This window comes from Heliangelus exortis, chromosome 2 (genome assembly GCF_036169615.1).
Source record: "Heliangelus exortis chromosome 2, bHelExo1.hap1, whole genome shotgun sequence".
Lineage (NCBI taxonomy): Eukaryota > Metazoa > Chordata > Aves > Apodiformes > Trochilidae > Heliangelus > Heliangelus exortis.
Window position 1 is genome coordinate 60,534,121 of NC_092423.1, and position 18,360 is coordinate 60,552,480.

Genomic DNA, 18,360 nt, shown 5'->3' on the forward strand with positions numbered 1-18,360 from the left:
GCCAATGCTGATTTGAACCAGGGTTTAGACAAATAAGACAGATGCTTAAAACCATACCTAGGCAGGAGAAAAAAATACCATCTTGTGATTCCAGATCAGCATGGGACCTCCTAAAATTCCCAGAGGTGCCTTTAATGTTGGCAGTGAGACAAGTTTCAGCAGACATTTTTCAAGTAAAGACAGGTAACCAAACTTAATAATTCCAACAAAAAATAAAGCTAAAATTCATTTATTTTCTCTGGGTTTCAAGTGTTACATGGAGAAGATGGAAAATGAAGTTTAACAACTTGCCTCAGAGGCAAACTCAACAGGATTTGATTGAAGGCATTACTCATTACTCCCAAACAAAAATAACAAGTTTTGCTTGTTGCCATTTTTTCAAAGAATGAAAAAACACCAGATTGTTATTTTGAAATTCAGGGCAGTAGCAGTAGCCTGTCATTAAAGGTAAGCAGCATGATGGGGAAGAAAAAATGTAACCTTCCACTGACTTCAAAAAGTTACAAGTGGTGTACAGAGCTTTTATCTTAATAGCATGATTTTCAAGAGACATGCCTACAGTCACTACCATCTCCGCTGAGAGAAAACTCTTAACTTGCCTCAGTTCCAGGAACCTGGTGCACCAACCACAGTAGATTTCAAACATGGAGCTACTGCCCAAATAAGAAATGATAAGACAAGGTATTCTATTTTTTTTTCTTTTTTTTTTCTTTTTTTTTTTTTTTGCCTCAGCAGCAGCATGTATAATAGAAAGTGTCTATTTAATTCACAAACTACATATAGAAGAAAAAAACCTGCAACTTTCAAATGTGATAATGGGAAACTCCACTAGTATTATATTAAAACACAACTATTCTTAGGCAAATATCTTTGGACTGCTGTTATTGAGATTTGTAGCAAAAATGTTAAGACTGGTGCAATCAGAGAACGGATGGTGCTCCACAGGTGCAGAAGCTTCAGAAAGGACAGTAGAAGGGACACAAGGGTCCTTATGTTGGCAGCACATCAATAAGCAGATAGTCCAGATCTCAGCACCTCTATACGTAGCTTCTCGGGACACCACGGTAAGAAAACAAGGGGCAGACTGGAATAAGGTACAGTCTATATGCAGATGATAACCAACCACGAATAGATGATGGAAGGAAGGAAGATGAGACGAATCACTGAATCTGTCAGATACCCTAGAGATAAGTAGACAAAAGACAATCAACACAAAAAGGTCCTAACCTGCTAGGTTCTCTGCAGAATACAGAAGACCAAGCCAAGAAAGAAGGAGGCATCCTTCCTGTCATCCCATGAATACATACGCCATGGTACCTGAACACAAGACATCGACACAACTTATTGCTTGTGAGTATGCAGCTATGAAACTGTATGAGTTTTCTCAAAATATAACCCCTTTTCCCCTAAAGTCTTTCATTGTTCTGCACTATTGCTACACCATTAATTCCTGCAGAGGGTCCAGTTAAAGATGAAAGCGGAATTACTCCTTTAATGAGAGGTCCTGCAAATATCTGCAACTTGGATTTCAGAATCATTCAATTCAGAAGCAATCCCTTCTCTCTCTTAAAAGCAAACGCTGAGAAAAACATGCCACAAGCAACAGATCAGCTTGCAATATTGACTACCATGCCCCTCTTCCATATGCATTCATATATCAATGTCTGGTTTTCCTTCTATAAATGTAACTATACAACTCTTACACATACAGGCACCATTTGATGGATAAACTGAGTGTTCCAACATCTAAAGGCAGCTAGCATATTCCTACAGTGCAAAGTGAATTAACATGGTCTTTAAAAGGAAAGCAAACACTAATGTTACCTATTCTCACAGACTAATGGAAAGCAAATCCCTGTGTAGTTAAATAAAGATGGCTTACTAGTTGGGTCAATGGGTCAGTGTGTGCACATCATTGCAGCAGGTAAGATTCCTTATCAAAAACATTAATGCCAAGTGATGACCTACAACAGAAACCCCAATAAATTTACTGTGCATCAGTAACAAAACATCCCATTGTGCAGCTTGAGATCTCAATGTTCAGAAAAAGGTAACCTTATTAAAATTTACCAGAAGCTTCTCATTGTAATCCAAGTCAGGCAAAGTAGAAAAGAAATGTCGTAATGAGGTTTGTCTCACCCTAATGTAAACATTAAAATCAGAAACCCAAAGAAAAACACAGAGAGGAGCACTATAAATCAGCACGGGAGAAGTAAACAAAACCCTTGCTAAATTTACTTCAAGCACCTGGATAACCTAAATCCTCAGGACAGTCACAAAGGTTAGCAAAAGAGCACCAAAGCTGCGCTACTTCAACAGCTCCAGAGAAAGACACAGCCAGGAAAGAATCATGTAACACCACTGACAACTAAAGCTACTTGAAGCATGTTTTGTGAAGACAACAACCAAGCTGCACCCTCTCTCCTGCCACCTGCCATTTGCTCCTGAAGCCACAAGGCAACACCACATCTTTGGCAGGGGGAGAAGCTGGTAGCAGCTGTGCCACCAGGACATTTCCAGCAGGGAGGAGGGAATGAGAGGAGAAATGGGGCAACTTGATCTGTTTTCTTCTCTACACATGAAAATGTTGCACCAGGCAACGGTCTCCAGCTGAAGATCTCATGTATACAGCCCATCCCTTCAATAAGAACATGCTCCCTGGTAGTTTTCTTAGAATATGACAATGTCATCTTAGCATGTGGTTTCTGAACAATAGCCACAAGAAATTCAAGCAAGGCACTCTGCAACTCAACCACAGCATCAGTCAGGGATGACAACAACAGAGTGCGCAATACCTGGCTTATTCTAATTAAATGCTCTTCCTCCCAAAATCGTAAAATGTTGAGAAGCATTTCACAATAACTTAACTTTACAATTTTGCAACAAACATACTTAACTGGTATCTTTTTGGAAACAGAAATGGAAACCACAAACTGAAAAGCATGCACTGCTTGCTGTAAAAATTATGAACTGTTGACTTCTTGCTCTAAAAACTATGAACTGTTGACTTGAAAAACATGTTGCTCAAGAGGTATTTAACACTATTTTATTCATATTATGCCATTAATACTAAACCCCAATATATTTCTCATATGAAGCAAATAATCCACTTTCTCATGAGCATGTCATATAGTGGAACAAAGGACTAAACATGGCAAGAACTGAGCTACCACTTCAAGCTTTACATCAAGAAAAAAAAAAAAAGGAGACATTAAGAACACTAGACCAAAGACTGGCAAATTCTGGGGTTTCTTCCTTAATGTGCATAGTAGGCCAGGACTACTAGCTATCTTCTCTGGATCCTCAAAGATCTGTATCTGAGTTACTTTGGGGAGCTGCTACCTTCATGACTGCACACTATTTGCACAATAACTGCAAAGAATATTTTCCCTTTGCAGTAACATTTAGAAATCATGTTGATTTTTTCCCCTTAGCCCCACATCCAGGTCAAGGGAGGTTCATCATCTACCAAATACAGGAGCATAATTACTTGCACCTGCAAGGAGAATCAGGTTGGTCTTGAATGGCTGCACCTATGTGTGTGTTAGCAAAGAGCACCTCAGCTCACATCATTATACACACTCTAAAATAAGTGTTTACTTAATCACATTTACAAAAGATGAATTTCAGCATGTCAATAAATGGTTACAGCATGTCAATAAATTTATTACATTTGGAATCCCCAGGTTTACCAATACATTTGATTTGTAATAGTTCAGGACTAAACCAGATGCAGCTCTCCTGACCTGTAAAAGGGAGATGAAAACAAAGCCTGTTTAAAGGCACGTATTATCCTGTTTGCTAGAATGTTTGAGTGTAGGTCTGTAACATGTGCATACATACACAGCCAAATTCACAGACCCCAAGTGCAATCATAGGCAACAGGGCCAAAATTGGGATATAACGTCATATGTACAAACAAAAAATAACCATAGCTTCACCTTCCCATGTAGAAGTTCAGCAATTATAATCTGTATTTCACAAATCCTTATATTTTATAGTCATTATCTTGAAAGAACTTCTTATATCAAATGTCTTTGCTGGTTAAGCCCAACATGTAACTAAGCTAGCAAGTGTGTCCAATACCAGATAAACAAGAAACCACCTAATAACAGCTAGATATAAAACAGGAAAACTCAGTATCATTTCAAGTTCAGATCATAGAATCATAGAATCCTAGAATTGGCTTGGTTAGAAGGGACCTCAGAGATCATCAAGTCCAACCCTTGATCCACTACCGCTGCAGTTACCAGACCATGGCACTGAGTGCCACATCCAGGCTCTTTTTAAATATCTCCAGGGACGGAGAATCCACCACTTCCCGGGGCAGCCCATTCCAATGTCTGATCACCCTCTTGGTAAAGAAATTCTTTCTAATGTCCAACCTAAACCTCCCCCGGCACAACTTGAGACTGTACCCTCTTGTCTTGCTGAGAAAAGAGGGAAAAGAGACCAACCCCCCCCTGGCTACACCCTCCTTTCAGGGAGTTGTAGAGAGTGATGAGGTCTCCCCTGAGCCTCCTCTTCTCCAGGCTGAACAGCCCCAGCTCCCTCAGCCTCTCCTCATAGGATCTGTGCTCGAGTCCCTTCACCAGCCTGGTTGACCTCCTTTGGACCTGCTCCAGGACCTCGATATCCTTCCTGAACTGAAGGGCCCAGAACTGGACACAGGACTCGAGGTGTGGCCTCACCAGCGCTGAGTACAGGGGCAGAATCACTTCCCTGGACCTGCTGTCCACGCTGTTCCTGATACAGGCCAGGATGCCATTGGCCTTCTTGGCCACCTGGGCACACTGCTGGCTCATGTTCAGCTTCCTGTCAATCCAGACTCCCAGGTCCCTTTCTGTCTGGCTGCTCTCAGCCACTCTGTGCCCAGCCTGGAGCTCCCCATGGGGTTGTTGTGGCCAAAGTGCAGGACCCGGCACTTGGCCTTGATATTAAAGTTCAAAGTGGCTGGATCTGAAACTTGAAGGAAAAAACCCCTATTTTCTGGTAACTACCCTGATGAAAGAAGTTGCATATCCTGGATTCAGGTTTCGAGTTAAGCATCGTATTTGTCTTCTGGAATTATGTGAAAGAGTTTTCATTGTAATTAGCATACATCCATGGTTGAATCTTTTCTGATTTTAAATGCCATTTGTGACTTTTTTTTTTTTAACAGGGTACCATAATCAACAGTTCCACAGACAAACATGTCATTTTATGCCTGGTGTAAGGTAACTTTGTGCAAGCCAGAAGTCTATCATAGAAACCAGGTCTACTTTAAGAAAATTCTTTTTATGCAAATATCCAGAAGCAAATTTTAAAAAATGAAATCATATTTAATTTTTATGAGAAAATTCCACTATGATAAGAGGTGATATTCACAAATTCCATCTACAATGAGTTTTGCTATATTTTCAACAATTTTATTTAACACTATCCTTTTGTAAAAAATGAGCCTTTGCATCTTCACTACTACATTTCCCTTTAAAACATGCTAATAAACTACAATACACTGAAGAAAAACAATAGCCTTTTCCTATTTGGAGAAAACGTGCATAGTTTGTTGATTGGTATTTGTGTTATGTTGGTAGCTGGAGGCACTAATGAAGAGGAGTTTCCATTGTGCTGTGGGCTGAAAAACCAACACATGCAAAAGCTGATTATCTTTTAAAAGTAGTTATCTGACATTCTCTCACATTCAAACACATACTTGGAGTAAAACAAGTCTGTAGTGAACTGTTTCTTGCTGTTGGCCTGCACTCCCGTTGTTTCTTCACTAACAACAACAAAAAAGTTTACCAGTAAGAGGAAATGTTGGCTAAAACATTGAATTCAAAAGAAATACTTGTCCACATTCTTATCCCTCACATAAGAGCAGTGCACTAAGCCAAGACAGCAGCTGAAATATTCAGTGACTATCTGTACTGCATTGGCAATTTCCCAACTTGCTTTAACTAAATAAAATCTCAGTATAGCATCACAGCCTTTACAGATGTGTATTAGACAGAGTCACAAATTACCACAAAAATCCGTGCAAAAAACAAGAGCTTTGCTGAATACAGACAAATCAGAAAGAAACTCACATTATATTTGCCCTTCCTAAGTTAACTCCTAGCATAATCATATGGTGACATCCATTCAGAAGTATTAAAGAGGTTGCTTTCTCCACTCAAGCAAGCATTTTCTCTTTCAGGACAAACACACATCAAGTATCAGTAGAAAGTCTCTTGAACTTAAAACAAACAAAAAACACACCTGTCAGTTAGGACAAGTTTAGACCATATTTCCTTCTGCATTAAGCCTGCTACAGCAAGTTTCTGCATGCTTCCCTGTGCTCCCTCCCTAGGAAAAGTCAAGACTTCTAGGACAACAGCCAACATGTAGTTAATTAGATAAATATTCAAAGCTATCAACCACCTGCTTCCAGCTCCCAAGACTTTAACCTTTTCTGCTCAGTTCATCTGCCTTGAAATGGCAAAACAAAGCACCTGTTAAGAGGGAGTCATACAATATGCAAAACACTGAGTCCGTAAAGCCCATAAACCCCATCTTAAAACCAGCAAAAACCTCTGGTTTTCCCCATCTTAAAGAGAACTGCCTTGCCTATCTCCACTACTTACTAGGACTTTCATAATGAAACTTTTAAAACAGCAGTGATCACTCATTGTGGAAATATTTATTTTACACATACCCTACACCTGTTCATTGAAAAGTTGTAACTTAGCCTTGCTGAAACAAAAAACTCTTTTTAAAGTGGAAGCAGAATCAATTTGCTGTTCTCCAGCACCTTGTTGAAAATATTTCAGTATACCTGATACATGCTCAGAAAAGCAAGGAAAAAAACCCAACAGAAAGCCAAAGCCTTTTTTACCTCATGACTATACTTTCTGTATGCAGGCAAAGCAAACCAAACCAATGAGAGTTCTGTGCTAATTCTGTCTCATACTGTTTCCACAGACCTCAATATTATTTCGTTTCTCAGTGATTATATTACATGGTTTAGACAAATCTAAAATGTTTAGCTTCTTAGTACTGAAGCAATTAATTCAGTTACAATGCATAAGAAAGAAAACCAAACCAAGCCAAACCAAAAAAACAACAAAAGGGAGGTGAATGTCAGGTGGCAGAAGCAAGAAGGACCCACGGGGCACACCTCCAAATTAACTGTAATCCAGAAAGACCAACTAAAGTAGTCCACTACTGGTCACAGTCTGCTTGGCTAAATCACAGGTATTTTCCTGAAGAAAAGTACACCTAGCCTACTGTTTGAAGTCATCAAAAAAGCAAACCACAATGTCTCAGTCTAATTCTGTTTCCAGTAGTACTCTGCTGTCTTACCTGTGTGAACTATAAGGTCCTAATGAATCCTCACCACCTTTCTTTGCGTTAGCAAATTCAGTAGGAGCCTTTTCCATTTGCAGACATGCAGAATTATAAATTGTTAATGAACAGATCACCCCTGACTGAATTTCTCCCATCCCTAAAAAAGCCTCTTCTTTAACCCTTATAATGTCTATTGTATCTGACCCTGATCTGGGCAAAGAGGGAGCAGCCAGCACTAAGAGCCCAATAAGAACATCACATCCTCGAAGCAAGCACTTGGCAGAACAGCATGAGAAACACTAAGGAAGCCCAATACTTACTTTTGTGTGTTTTATTAAATCTGTTTAGTTGCATAGATTTCCTAAAATTATGCAATTCAACCAAGTCCAAGAGGAGAAGGCAGAACTGTTTTGTCTTTCAACTAGACAGTACCTGCAATGCAGTCTGAAGACTATTAAGATTCCCTTCTTACTATTGTTCATTTTCTTAAAAGATATTTTTTAGACTATTCTAAAAGCACGCAAATTCTTGTTCTAATGTGCTGCAAAAAGGCTGAGTATTGCTGTGTCCCACTTTTGGTTGATGAGGAAATGTGGAAGTGTTGCCCCATAAACTACATTGGGAGCTCAACCTTTCAAATCAGAAGCCTTCCTTGTTTACTTCCTTGTTCATCACTGAAATGTAATAGATTTGCATTAATTCACAAAAAGAAGTGTATCTTGTGTGTTTAGCAATGAGCTTAACTGGTTTTCTCATGTCTGTGAACACTGCTTGAAATGCAGCAGTGCTACAGGACCCTATGTAGCTAGGAACCCATAACTATGCCCAGGCAAAAAGTTCAATACAAAGTCACGAAACAGAGTTGGCTCTTATGCCCTGGTAATGTTTTCTACTTTAAAATGCCAATCTAATATGCATCAGTCCCTAATGATCTGGCTCAAGACTTAAATAGTATCTAGAAGTTAATAAGTCTTCTAAAGCATTTGAGGCTTAATAAGCTGTGCAGAACTAAGGCCACTGCACTATATAAGCTCTCAAAGCATTGGTACCATGGAGAGTCACGAACATGTTCGTGTTAAAAGTAAAAAGATTTCTAAAACTGTGTTTCAAAGTCTATTTTAAAAGGTTCTATTCTTGTACTTCTTTTTAACCTCATAAAATATTCAAATGTACAAGTTTATAACCCAGGCTTTTGCAAATATCCTCTGCAAAACGCAGCCATGTAACACATGCAATCACAAGCACTCCCTAATCTTTTTATGTTCTAAACACTATACAATGGAAAACTTTCAGTTCTATATGGTCTGCTTTTTCTCTGCATTTTTAACATCATGTCCAAGTAGTTTTTAACATTCTCTTTTATTCCAGAGATGTGTGCAAGAACAGGAATTTTCTCAAATGCAGCAAAAAACATTACACTAACATCATTTAAAATGTAGAATCTATCACGAACAGCTGATTTCTGTCATGCTAAGACAATCAAAGTACAGATGACAACATGTGTAAGTTTTAAAAAAAAAAAGCAACTAACTAGATCAGTAAGTTTTTTAATTAAGACTTTCGGTTCAATAAAATTACTGTTCTGAACCTATCAAATCCTCCTACAGCATCTGTAAGCCAAAGGGCACAATGCAGTGCCTCACAGTAAAGCTTAACCAGCTATGTAACAGTGAATCTGATATTGCTCAAGCTAAGAAATGTTAACTAGTAAAATAAATACAAAAATAAGATTAATTTAAGAGGTTTTTAACACAGAGGAGCATAGCTATAAGAAAACAGAAACCTCAAATCCTGAAATAGAAAACTCTTCTTTCAGGAAATTTTTCCAAGAAAAAAAGCTGAACCTTAAAAAACATCCAGAGAAAACAAGTGAAGTATTCAGTGATTTCTAGATGATTTGTACACTTTAAATCAAATATTCAAGTGCTTTCTAGAAATTATACTATTATGCTACATAACTCATTTTAAAACTAATTTTAGCTAGTGGTGTGTGATTGCTGAGAAATCTACAGATCTCCCATGACTATAAGAATGCAACATTGTGCATAAATCTACCCCAGTCAAGGCTTTGATGAAGCCTGAGTGCAGCAGTCACATAAAGCCCTCCAGTTGTTCTTACTTGTTCAACTGTGGTTTTAAATGCAAGTCAGCAGGCTTACAGCTTCACCTCCATTCAAAACTAAGTAACTCTTGTTTTCTGGGAAGATGTTTCCCTTGCACAGGAAATACAGCAAATCTCTTGGATACAAGTGTTCATGTGAGCCTTTCATTATGTTAAGATGATGAATTTTCATCAGTGCTACCAGGAATAACTTAGAAGGCCTAAGCAAAAAAGAATCTGATTGGCAACTTCTCTTAAATAAATTAAAAAAAATTATAAATAAATAAATAAATAAATAAATAAATTAAAAGTGTCAAGTTTCCTTCTACCCAATGAAGAATGCTGACAGATATTTTTACTTCAGAGAATGCAGCTCTTTCCCACATTTCTTCAACACAAGAGCAGTAGAAAATAGTTGTTCGTGCTACAATTCTACTGCCCTGCTACCCTGACTTCAACTCAAACACTGAAAGTCACAGCAGCATATAATTTCTATAAAATGTAAGAAATAGCAAGGCTATGACACACAGAGCAAATGCAGTGGAAGTCACTTTCTTCTGATAACAGCTTTATAAAATAAATAGCTATGAAATAGTTACATTTCCTCTTCCAGACATACTTCACAGTTTAACCATTCCAGTATTTGCTTGATTTGCAAAATGCATCATTTATATTAGTCACAAGTGTAAACAAGTGTAAACTTGTGACTCCTTTTTTTGAGAGAAATTTGCAAAGATGACAAACAGCAGAAAGTTCTTATCTCTGAAAACGCTTTTCTCCTTCTTAAAGAATCATCTCCCTCTGTACTGAACTTTAACACAATTGCATTGGGAGAGTAAAAATTCTGTAGCATCCAGAGGTACTCATTCCTTTAATTCTTCAAAGTTAGTACGTTTGGTTCTGAGAGTTTTAATTGGCATGGTCTAACAGACTGAGGTCCTGTTAAACCACCATTTCAAATGATTCTGCAGTTCTTGATGCTCCTTCTAGCATGAAAAGGAGATCCCATACATATTTGTTTATTCATTAATTGAAAGCAGTTCGTGTGAAATTGAAAACTCAGGCAACTGGTGAGAACTGGAAGCCAGGCAAAGCTACTTCAGTGCTAAAAGCCCTCACATTTCTGTCACAACTCATAGCTATCAGAAAGAAAAGAGCTAAATACACACAGGAGCATGTCTTAGAGTGAATGCAACACACACACATAAGAATATATGTTAACATTACACATTAACTATATATACTACATTCAACAACAGAAGTTATTATAACTTCTGTTATAATAACTGTTATTGTAACTTCTGTTACACCATACCATGAGAAAAACCATGAACAACCACATCATATATCCCAAATAGCATCATTTTGGCTGTCACTCCCCTCTTCTTGTCCCTTATACTTTAATAAGCAAGAGAACTCCTTTGGAAAAACCAAAGTCCCTGAATAAATGAAGGACTTCTAACAGCACTCAGGAAAGGACCAAGCAAGAAGGACCAAGATGGCCTGCTAGAAACACACAACAGTTTGTTTCTGAGTTTTCAGACGTAATTAGGAAAAGTTACCTATCCAAGATTAACAGTCAAGAAAGGAGTATCAGACCACATGCAAATCAGCAAAGCATGGAACCAAAGACCAAGTAACTTTTTTAAATTATTTTCAATGAATCAAGCTCCTCTAGAATATTGTCTCATGCTTAATTCCCTTGGGACAGCCTCAATAGACTTACTGAGGTTTACAGAAGTTAAGGTTAGCATTTTACTTATTGAATATGTATTCTTGCTGTTGCTAATATCCAAGTTTTAAGCAAGTTATTCTTAAATGCAATAAATTATAGCAGAAAACAATAGTTGATGACCTTCTGACATAGGGAAAAAACAGATTCAGGAAAGACCCTGAAGTGAACCATCACAGAAGTACCAAACATTTTTAAAAATATATAAATACAGTAAGAATCGTAATGATGTTTTACTTATTCTTTATTATAAATCATTATTCATTATAAACCACCTATATTCATATATATTTAGCTCGTTTAACTCTTATGAGTTGGTTACACTGATGGAAGATGAGGTGCTGAGCAAAGATTTACCCAAACATTATCAGGATAAAAGGATACGATTGACTTGCATATGGATTGTAAGCTACCTTTAAGATGGCTTTAAAGTCACTTTAATGTTATTACATGCTGTCCTACAGGGCTTCAAAATGCAGCAATAGTCTAGGACTGTCTATTTCAAGCAAAAGGCCAGCTCAGATCACAGGGCAGGGTGAGGAGTAGAAGGCAGAGACAACCCACAAGGTCAAACTCCCTCAAAAATTATTGCCCAGGCACTTTGCTGCCTTCAGTGCAGAACTGAATTCTCCAAAGAGAACTTTGGAGCTACTTTAAATCTGACTAGTAACTTGAGAAAGAAAATAACGGCCACTATAAAATGAAATAATATGAAAAGGAACACATAATCCATTCAATAAAATGCTTCTAACTTCTGACTAACTGAGCTACAGGATACAATAACCTTGACAGAATCAGTTCTGTATAACAGATAAAAACAAAACAAGCTCTATCCAGGTCAGTTAAGGGTCCTCTAATCCAACCCATATGAATGCAATTAATTCCACAAAAGTGTATTTGCTACACTATGTCACAGAATCACAGTCACTACAGGCTTCAAGACCACAGTCATTCAGTTCAATGTGACACTTTGAACAATGTGTTTTCAAGGGCACTTTCTGTTTAAATACTACAGCAAAGCTGCTAATGGTTGTGGGTCAGGTTTGTCAGGGTTTTTTGAACTGTAACTTAAAATTAAAAAATTATTCTGCTTAAATCAGTGTGCACAGAGAAATTAAAGAGCACAAGACCAAGGGCCAACGAACCTATGTGGGATCACAGCCACTCACAAATTCTTAAAAAAAGAAAAAGAAAGGGAGAGGTAGAAGAGAGGTAGGAGGAAAGGAGGGGAGGGGAAGAGGAAGAACAGAATAATATTATGTTATCTTGAACAGTGACAGAGAAGTCTATCTAAACAGGTCAGCAATTATCCTAACTAAGTGTATTGAAAATCACTTGCAAGTTACAGCTAGTTAAAAAAAATACACTGCACCTTACCATTTCATTCTAGAGAATTGACTACTGTAACACTCAAACTCCACACCTCTTCTTCTAAAACACAAAATTACTTCTAAATTTAAAACATGAAGCTTTTAAAATTAAAACATGCAATATTTATTGATAATTAAGTATTTTTTAGGGAAAAAACTTACTTGATTGAGTTTCTAAAGTGGTCTTCAGCAGGATTTTTTACTGTACAACTGTTCAGCAACCATAAATCTGCTTCAGCAGAGTTGTCTAGAAGATAAAACGATGGACATTGGTGTTAAGAATTATCCAATCTGTCAACTTCCTCTTATATCATATACAAAAGAACAAATTTAGCCATTATCAATAAGGTGACCATTCATAAAATTAACTTTAGATTCAACATTTTAACGAATTACATTCTTGGAAGGGGGTTTTTGTTTATTTTTCATTGTTTTGTGTTTTAGAAAACAAAACCATACACAAGCATTTCCACTGTACTACTTTTTTGCAAAGGAAAAGTGGACAGTTCTCTCTTTTACCCATTGAGATGACACTAGATTGCATATTATGGAAAACGAAGTTCAGAAAAATTGTTGCTCCTCCTAAGAATGCAAACTCCCCAGAGAAGTCTGGTCCAAAGATCAGGCAAAAAGATTACCAGAATACATAAATAATAAGTCATCGAAAACAGCATTCAGACCTTTAGCTATTTTAAACATAAAGTGTTTAAAAAAACCAAGACTTGCCTCTAACTTGACAGGTTGGTAAAGAGGATTTAATTCACTTTTATTCTACACAGCAGTCAAAACAAAAACAGAATGAGAATGTCTCATTTTATTTCTCAGGTCTTTCTCCTTCAATCTAGGTTGAATGAAAACAATGTTTTGAGAGTAATGAACATAATATTACTGTTAGAGAGATAATTATAGGTAAAAAATTGACTAGGAGTGATGTACAGAAAAGCAAATTATGGTACAACTTTAAAATCAGATAAAGATGAACATTTGGCCTATTCAAATTCACCAAGCATGAAAACAAACACGACTTAAAAACAGCTTTCCAATAACACTGCCAAAACTTTGTATTTCTTACTCTTTTCAGCAGCACAAAATATTTATTGATTCAGCTCCACACCCATAACACACCCACCAAAGAAATGGGAGGTGGGTGCAAGACAGGACTAAATAACAAGAGGCCGACACTGGAAGTCAGACAGGAGGCTGGGAATACATTTAACAGACAAGTGTTTCTGTAGCAGTCATATATCACTGCAGAGTATGACAATTTTCTAGATATTCCTTTATTCAGAGGAGAGATGCCCTAATGCTGAGAACACCAATCCTGGTCTTGGTTTTAGTTCTTCCTTGTATTTTGGTCTCCCTGTGTGAAGAAGGATAGCCTCCCTGTGACAGTACTTATCCCTTGTGGCTGCAGTAAAGCCCTTTTCTTCAAAACATCATTAGAAAACCTAACATAATTAAGTTTAGAAAGACTTTGCAAACTAACACAAGAGGAATTCTTTCATACAGCAATTTGGGTTCCAGGCTATCAATACCTTAGCTACTTGATTTGGAGTCTGACAGACAATTGAGACACTTGCACTTATTTTACAGGCAGAAAAAAAAATCTCTCAAATACACTCAAATTCATTTCTTCACAGGTTTCACCCTCTGCAGAAGTGAGTATATTATTAAAAGGCTTATGAAGAATAGAATCTCCTGAGTAGTTCTGAGAAAACGAAGTGTCATTACCATATACATCTAAAAATCATTTAAGAAAAACAGACGTTTAGTCAAGGCTTGACCTCTCATTACAACAATACTAGTACTTGATCTATTTAGATGTCTTATTCTGTATTAATTTTTAAATATTTTTACTTATTCTCATTCCCTCTCATACAGATACATTTACATACAAATTTTAATTATATATACATTCATATAAATATAGACACACATACTTACAAGTTATATGTATTTATTAAGAGTTCATGTCACAACTCTTAAAAATGATAGCTGATTTTTCTCAGTTTTTACTGGACTGTTCATGTGTAAAATCATTATATGCACTCAGGCAGATTCACCAGTGAACATCAGTTACATTACTTAATATGAGATACAGGTGCCCTATTCTTATATGTCCTGTAACAAACTTCTCTAACACAACCCTCTCTTCGATTTGTAATGATACTCTTAAAATTATGATATTTTGCTGCTCACTGCTTTTTGATGAGCTACACTTCAACAGCTTACTGTATGTTAAGACATTTTTAGAAAAAAGTTATGTCAAATCAATGTTGTAATACTCAAAAACATAATTCAAAACCATGGCCTTTCTGCATTGTGACATCTTTTCCATAAAAGAAAGGCTACACTGGAAGTAAACCACAAAGTCTATCATACTCTCTGCAAAACAACACAGAGTACAAAGAATCCTAAAGGTCATGGAAACTTCTGAGCACTTAGACTAATTGGGAAGCTCTGGAAAACAGGAATTGACTGCATTATGCAATGCTAAGAGGATAAAATGGCAAGAGTCTGAAACACCAATATACCTAGAGGAAAATGTTACAGTTCTTTTCTAACTGGCATTTTTAGGTTTGTTATCATTTTAGAAATCATAAATCAGCAGCACTTCTTAAGAAAACTGTAGTAATACTATCAGTTGAAAATTAAACAACTGACTTCGGTTTGCCCTGCTGTTTTAAGTGAAGCCTTTTTTTCTTTTAATTCATTTTCCAAAACTTTGTTTTCCTCCAGTTCCCCCGAAACCACCTCTTTGAAAAAACAAAACACAGGGCACTGAAATAGAAGAGACAAAGAACAAGAAACCCTAAAATGACAGCTCTTCTTTCCTCAGTACATTGCTCCTCTCCCCTCTAAAACCTCTACCACATTTGCTCAGCACTGCTTCCTCAAAAAACATGACTCAATATTTGTACAACATCCTTACATCCTGCTCATCAATTTGTGTAAATTCAGTCTGACAGATTTTTTTTTATAATCACAGAAGGCTCCCCCATGGCCTTTTCCTCCAGCTTCCCTCCTGTTCCTAGCTCTCTGCAAGTCTTCCTTCTCACCCTTCCTGGTTTTCATTTGCTTCTAACCCTCTTGCACAACAAACACACTTTCAGTTTCTTTACTTTTCCCTCTGTTGCCACCTATGGACCTCATGAAATGCTATTGCCTGTGCATTCTCACTTCCAAAAGAGCTCTTCCCCCTTCCCTCAATCCTCTGCTTGGGATTTCATGCTCTGAAGCCAGAACCAGTAGCACCCAAGTTATGTATGTGGAGCATGTGCTCACAACTGGACTCCAGGCGAATCATCTCCCCCCAGAAAAAACAAAAATCTAAGCATGAGAACATTGCACAGTGAATTACGAAAGTCCTCCAGCATCTTGACTGCAACAAGGTTACCAAACTTCTCTCATTTTCTTTCAACATCCCTGTGTCAAAGAAACCCACTTGTATGCCCTGGGTTACTGAAACTAGACAGTAGTTAATTTAATGGTTTCTTGGGCCACAGAACATCGAAGGACTTCAGCAAGTATTGAGAAAGAATGTCTTTCATAAATATTAGGTCAGAAATGTAGTGAGGCACTAGTGCAAAAGAAAGGTACACCTTCCTCTGGGGACATTAAGTTTTGTTACTTCCTTATAGACAATAGGCTTTGTTCAGCAGAGGAAAAATTGACAAGATTGAGAAGGACAGATGAAAGCTAATTTTTCTTCCTGCTTTTTTTTTCCAGACCTTTCCTCAGCACACAAAATACTTAGTTACCATTTGCTAGTTTTCATATCAGAAATAATTAGCAATCAACTTCCATGTAACACTTTACAGAAAAGATTCCAAACAAGGATTTTCCCTCTATCCTCTCCCTCAACAAAAACTAAAAATCACAAACACAAGTTATCATGAACTTCCAGATGGCATTTGTTTGAAATCTCAGAGCCATATGATCATTCACCAATGACAAATAATACACAGACACATCTTGAAAGTATTAACTTTGCAAATGGCAAAGGCTTTTCACAACAGACCCACTTATCTCTTACAGGCAGTACTCTGGATGTTAAAATACAATAGGGTCAACCCAATATGAATATGACTTCTGTTTTCTCATTGAATTTCTGAAATATTTCTGTCCATAAAAAATTACTTCACCCACAACTGACGAAAATACTAACTTGCTTGCAAGTAAGTTACTTAAGGAAAGGCTGTCTGTTTATCAAAAAAGTAATGCAGACAGTACTTCTTTAAAAAAAAAAAATAAAATAAATCTCCTGTAATGTCTCTTTGTTCCAATTAAAGTTGCAAATATGCAAAATTTCTATTTTTAGTCTTCATTAAAATTTCCATCACTGAGCCAATTGTGCAAGTGAACTTTCCTGTTTTCTCCTGATTTTAAGAAATTTAGTATTTTTAGTAAATTCATTCTGAGTGTGTAGACATCTCAACAGCAGATACTGCTAGATTACAGACAGGTTTTATAAAGCCTTCCAGATAAGGATGTGTGTCCTCTATCAAACTACATTTCTCTTAGTCAGATACCAAAACAAAGGTGCACGGAGACCATCCACTGAGGACATCAAGTGACTTGGACACTGAGAATGTTTAAACACATGTAAGGTCAGGTTAGTTCAATTAACAGGGAGGGTGGAGGGCATAAATAAATAATACATTATGTACTGGAAATGTTACCTGTTATATAGAATAGTTTGAGTTGAAAGGGATCCTAAAGATCATCTAGTTGCAATAGCCCTGCATGGGCAGGGACACCTTCCACCAGACCAGGTCACTAAAGACTTAGGATAAGCACTAGTGATTTCAATGTGAGGAGTACTAATGAGTGATTTATCAGCCTGGCAGGGAAAGTCCCACTACACTAGAAAACAGATGAAGTAGCCTCGTTCAGCCAGGCTACATTAAAGTGTAACTCCATGCATAACTCCAGCAGTCTTGATGATTAACATGGGTAGAATTTGTTTTGTTGACAGAATTTGGAAAAATCCCAGTAACTCCTCCTCCTCTAAGCCTTAAGTCTGCTTGATCTTCCAGAAATAGCACACACAATATGATTCAGTGCTTTTTTTGTCTCTCTGTATTCCCCACATTCAGCTTCATACGCAAAACACAAGTTATTCATATGAGCAAATACAGACTTCTGCCTTAGTCACTAGCAAGTCAGTCATCTGAAGTCAACCATCAACAAAAAAAATTCTTGCACAATATTGTGCAACTACAGTTTCAAAACACATTGCAAATATTAATTGGTTTATCTTCATTACCTACATATTAAAAAGGCACCCAGCTCTACACCAATTTTCATCTTACAAACACAGACAAGTTGTTTCAGAGTTTCCATAATTTGATCATGCCACACAGGATATCCACACAAATAAGCAGAGATCTTGGCCAAGTTGCCTCTGACTTCAGGCCTGTTCTAAACACAAAGCTATTGCCTAGATTCATAAGCACAACCTGCTTCAGTTTAGAAAATTTACAGGACAGATCAGTGATATCCAACAGCTTTTTGACAAGTTTTAAGGCACACCCAAAACCCAGCCCTTCAGTGTTTTGAGTAGTACAGCAGATCAATAGAAATAACTGAACACCAGATGAAAGTTGAATATTTCATGTGGGACAAGGTAAAACAAGCAAACAAACACACACAACTGCCCCCAAAAAATGAAACAAAACCAGATTATAACAGTTCTATTAACTCCCCATGAGTGATCAAACACAACTCTTATAGATGTGTTACTGACTGCCTTAGAGCATCTACTGATGTCTTAACTACTGCCTTAGGGGGATGAGAGATGCTGTGCAAGCTCCAGAAGAGTCTCTCTCTTTCTTGGGGCTCACTGA

At 37.3% G+C, this 18,360-nt stretch overlaps 1 protein-coding gene across 5 annotated transcripts in view; it reads right to left on the minus strand.

Annotated features, from left to right (window-relative positions):
• Positions 1-18,360, minus strand: part of CDKAL1 (CDKAL1 threonylcarbamoyladenosine tRNA methylthiotransferase) — a 384,171-nt gene that overhangs the window by 307,355 nt on the left and 58,456 nt on the right. For all 5 annotated transcript variants that reach the window (XM_071736322.1, XM_071736325.1, XM_071736324.1 and 2 more), the window contains one exon: positions 12,674-12,758. In XM_071736322.1, the coding sequence (XP_071592423.1) occupies positions 12,674-12,758 (85 nt within the window). Of the gene's footprint in view, positions 1-12,673; positions 12,759-18,360 lie in introns of those variants that run through there.